General features: G+C 46.9%; 1 protein-coding gene across 1 annotated transcript; it reads left to right on the forward strand.

Moving 5' to 3' along the window:
• Nucleotides 1–1,507: 1,507 nt before the first annotated feature.
• Nucleotides 1,508–3,432, forward strand: LOC310800339 (alpha-1,3-mannosyl-glycoprotein 4-beta-N-acetylglucosaminyltransferase C-like; the record flags this gene model as incomplete). The annotated part of the gene is made up of 3 exons (XM_083662932.1): nt 1,508–1,636; nt 1,940–2,087; nt 2,273–3,432. 3 exons carry the CDS (start codon nt 1,508–1,510, stop codon nt 3,430–3,432), a joined length of 1,437 nt encoding a protein of 478 aa, XP_083519058.1.
• Nucleotides 3,433–3,659: the final 227 nt, after the last annotated feature.

Raw genomic sequence — 3,659 nt, forward strand, 5'->3', positions numbered from 1 at the left:
TCGTTTGATGTGTCCGGGCTTGCCTTCGCTGTCGGCAACGTAAGCAAAATACTTCCACATTTCGCTTCGTGCATTTGCTTCGTCTGTGTCCCTGTCGGGCTGTGACTGAAGGAGGAGGAGGACTGTGGCCAGAGAGCGAGCAGGCAGCAGAGAGGAGAGATCACAAGATCATTTCGCCAGTTTGCTTTAATGTGCGCGAATGATAAGATTATGCCCGCTGGAACATTAAGCAACGTGTGTACACCTCGCCCATGCCGGCAAATGACTGGACCCGTTCTATACTTGCGCCCGTTATCGCGCATACTACTCTTCTGACTGGCTCGAAACTGGTGAAATGTCCACGATGACGGGGTCGCGCTTATACCGGCACGACAACTTTCACACATGCAGGGATTAGACCACGTTCCGGTCATTTAGCGGTACAAAGCACATGTGGGAAAACGGCTTCAGATAAGAGACTGTCAACATGATGAGTAAACATGCTGGACCGCGCTGGAAGCATTTGTTTTGAGATGGTGGTGGTGCATGATGTTTATTGAGTTCTGAAGATCCTCTGGCTTGCAGCAGCATTAGGCCCCTGCTGCTGAGCACAAACTTAACAGATGTTTGTCTTTTCCCCATTGCTTTTTGTGATTCCATTAGTGGCCTAAATTATCCATCACTCGTGCAGTGCCCGTCCGCCCCGCTGCTGCACAGGGCGCTGTCGCTTGTTGATTCGTACTGAGCGTGTCCAAATTGCACCGCAACACTGCACACCCATGGGTTCCCAGCAGTACACCCATCAAGTGTGGTACAAGTAGATCGGACGAAGGGTTCCCGAGATATGCAAAGGTCACGCACATGTACAGATTCCTTGCTTTATGTGACGCTAAAGAACAACCACGAGGTATACCTCAAGGTCCATTATATCAAGAGTAGACCACCACGCCAGGAACGTTTCTGGTCAACCTGCTAGGAGGAGAACATCAAAGTATAAAACATGTTATTTCCTCAGCTGTGAGCAGTAAGGTTGCTGACGTCCATATCTCTAAAAACCTCCATCTCAATGCTGTCAGGCGTAACAGCTATGCTCAGTAGCTCATCATAACCTGATTAGGGTGAAGATCCATCCAGCTTTGAAATTGATATTCGGCATAGGGAAAAATCTTTGTTAAGACTTCTGTTCTACAAAGCTGCTCAGATAAGTGAGACAATCTTCTCACTTGAAACGTAGTTCTTTTCCATTTATGATTGATCCTTCGCGATGATGAGTGATGAGGTCTTTGTGACTCTATCCACTCACATACTGTACGCCTGCCACTAATCCTTCATGTCTATGTGATGACCCAAATGTGCACAGGGGCCAAAATAAAAAAGGAATTATCTTTAGCCGTGTGTGCACGTTGGCATTCATTCTGATTGGCTGAGGACAGTTATTGATGTGAGACTCTGTGCTGTGTGTGTGTGTGTGTGTGTGTGTGTCTGTGTGTGTGTGTGTGTGTGTTTTTCCACAGTGAGAGACGTGATCATGAGGCTGATGTGGAAGTCCGTGGACAAGATGAGGTGTTTCCGCAAACGATCGATGTTTCCGTTCCTCGGCTTCCTCATTACCTTTCTTCTCTTCTTCAACCTTTACGTGGATGATGGATATGTGCTGGTGAGCAGTTGTGAAGTCTTCCTGGATTTTAAAACACCCTCCTGACACCTTCTGAAGGCCTTTGCCCATAGTATTTCACCGATGTTTGATGTGTCGTGGAGTGTGATTCAATGTTTTTTATGCTCTTATATGTTTTTATGTTTGCACCTTCGATGTCTCATGTGATTTAATGTTTCTTGTGCCCTTACATGTTTTTATGTTTGTATCTTCGACCACCTGAATTTGACCACCTTGACCTTGACCTTGACCTTGAGCTTGACCTTGAGTGTGCACACCTTCTTACAGACTGCTTTACTCTTTTAGGAGGCTGAGAAAAGACAAGTGGGACAGACACTGATACATCCTGCAAACTCTCAAAGATACGACCACACATTCAGAGATCTCGCCAATTCCTCTGGGACCATTAACGTGACTTATCGCTACCTAGCTGGAATCCCTTTGCCACGCAAAAGTAAGTATTCCTAACATAACACTCAAACTTTGAAATTCTGATGTAATCTTATGGTATATGATGCCTGGATCTTCACTAAAGAAGATAGCAGGATGACTAGACTTTGAGGTCTGAACATATCTGATTTTAAGATTGTTCCATACTGAAGATGATGGGTCTTATCAACAACATATTTCTGTTCACAGAGTATCTTACCATTGGGTTGTCATCAGTCAAAAGAAAAAGAGGGAATTACCTCCTGGAGACGATCAAATCCATCTTTGATCAGTCCAGTTACGAGGAGCTGAAAGAGATCGTGGTTGTGGTCCACCTGGCAGACTTTGACCTTGTGTGGTGTGAGAAGCTGGTGCAGGAAATCAGCAGGAAGTTTGCCCACCACATCATAGCCGGACGCCTGCTGGTGATCCACGCTCCAGAGGAATACTATCCGCCTCTGGACGGGCTGAAAAGGAACTACAACGACCCAGAGGAGCGGGTCCATTTCCGCTCCAAGCAGAACGTGGACTACGCTTTCCTCCTCAACTTCTGTACCAACCTCTCTCACTTCTACATGATGTTAGAAGATGACGTGCGCTGCTCCAGGAACTTCCTGACTGCGCTGAAGAAGGTGATCACCTCCAGAGAAGGTTCCTACTGGGTGATGCTGGAGTTCTCCAAGCTGGGCTACATCGGGAAGCTGTACCACTCCAGAGACCTGCCGCGTCTGGCCCTTTTCCTGCTCATGTTCTACCAGGAAATGCCCTGCGACTGGCTCCTCATTCACTTCAGGGGTCTGCTGGCCCAGAAGGATGTGATCCGCTTCAAGCCCTCGCTGTTCCAGCACATGGGCTACTACTCCTCTTACAAAGGAGTGGAGAACAAGCTGAAAGACGACGACTTTGAGGAAGACTCCATAGACATTCCTGACAACCCTCCTGCCAGCCTTTACACAAACATCAATGTGTTTGAGAGCTATGATGCCACCAAGGCCTACAGCAGTATCGTCGACGAATACTTTTGGGGGAAGCCTCCGTGCACCGGAGATTTCTTTGTCATCGTCTTTAACAAATCGGCTAAAATCAGCAAAATTAAAATTGTGACGGGTACTGAGGATCGGCAGAATGACATTCTTCACCGCGGAGCTCTGGAAGTCGGGCAAAAGCTGGTGGAGACTAAGCAGGGAAGGCAATGCACTTCCTTCATCACATTAGGAGAGTTTAAAGGTGGCAACATTGAGGTTAGCAATGTGGACCACAAGATCGGGTTTGACATTGAGTGTGTGCGAATAGTAGTTACTGCCAGTCAGACAGAATGGCTTATTATAAGAACTATAAGCTTATGGACTACACAGCCAATGAATCAGTAAAAAGTAATAGAGAGCCAAAGTGAACGTCACTTCCTGCCTTTCCTCCCTGTACCAGCGTCTGAAAAAATACAACGGTGGTGAACGGAGACGGACGTTAGCCTACACATGTAAAACTGCACGTCAAGAAAGTCACCGTTTGTGGTAAAACTGTGGCACTATAAGTTATAAATCAGAAAGACTACGCACGACCAGTCGCATAAGGGACGTCTCTCCGGCCAGTCCATGTT

This window comes from Poromitra crassiceps, assembly GCF_964638095.1.
Source record: "Poromitra crassiceps genome assembly, chromosome: 30".
Classification (NCBI taxonomy): Eukaryota; Metazoa; Chordata; class Actinopteri; order Beryciformes; family Melamphaidae; genus Poromitra; species Poromitra crassiceps.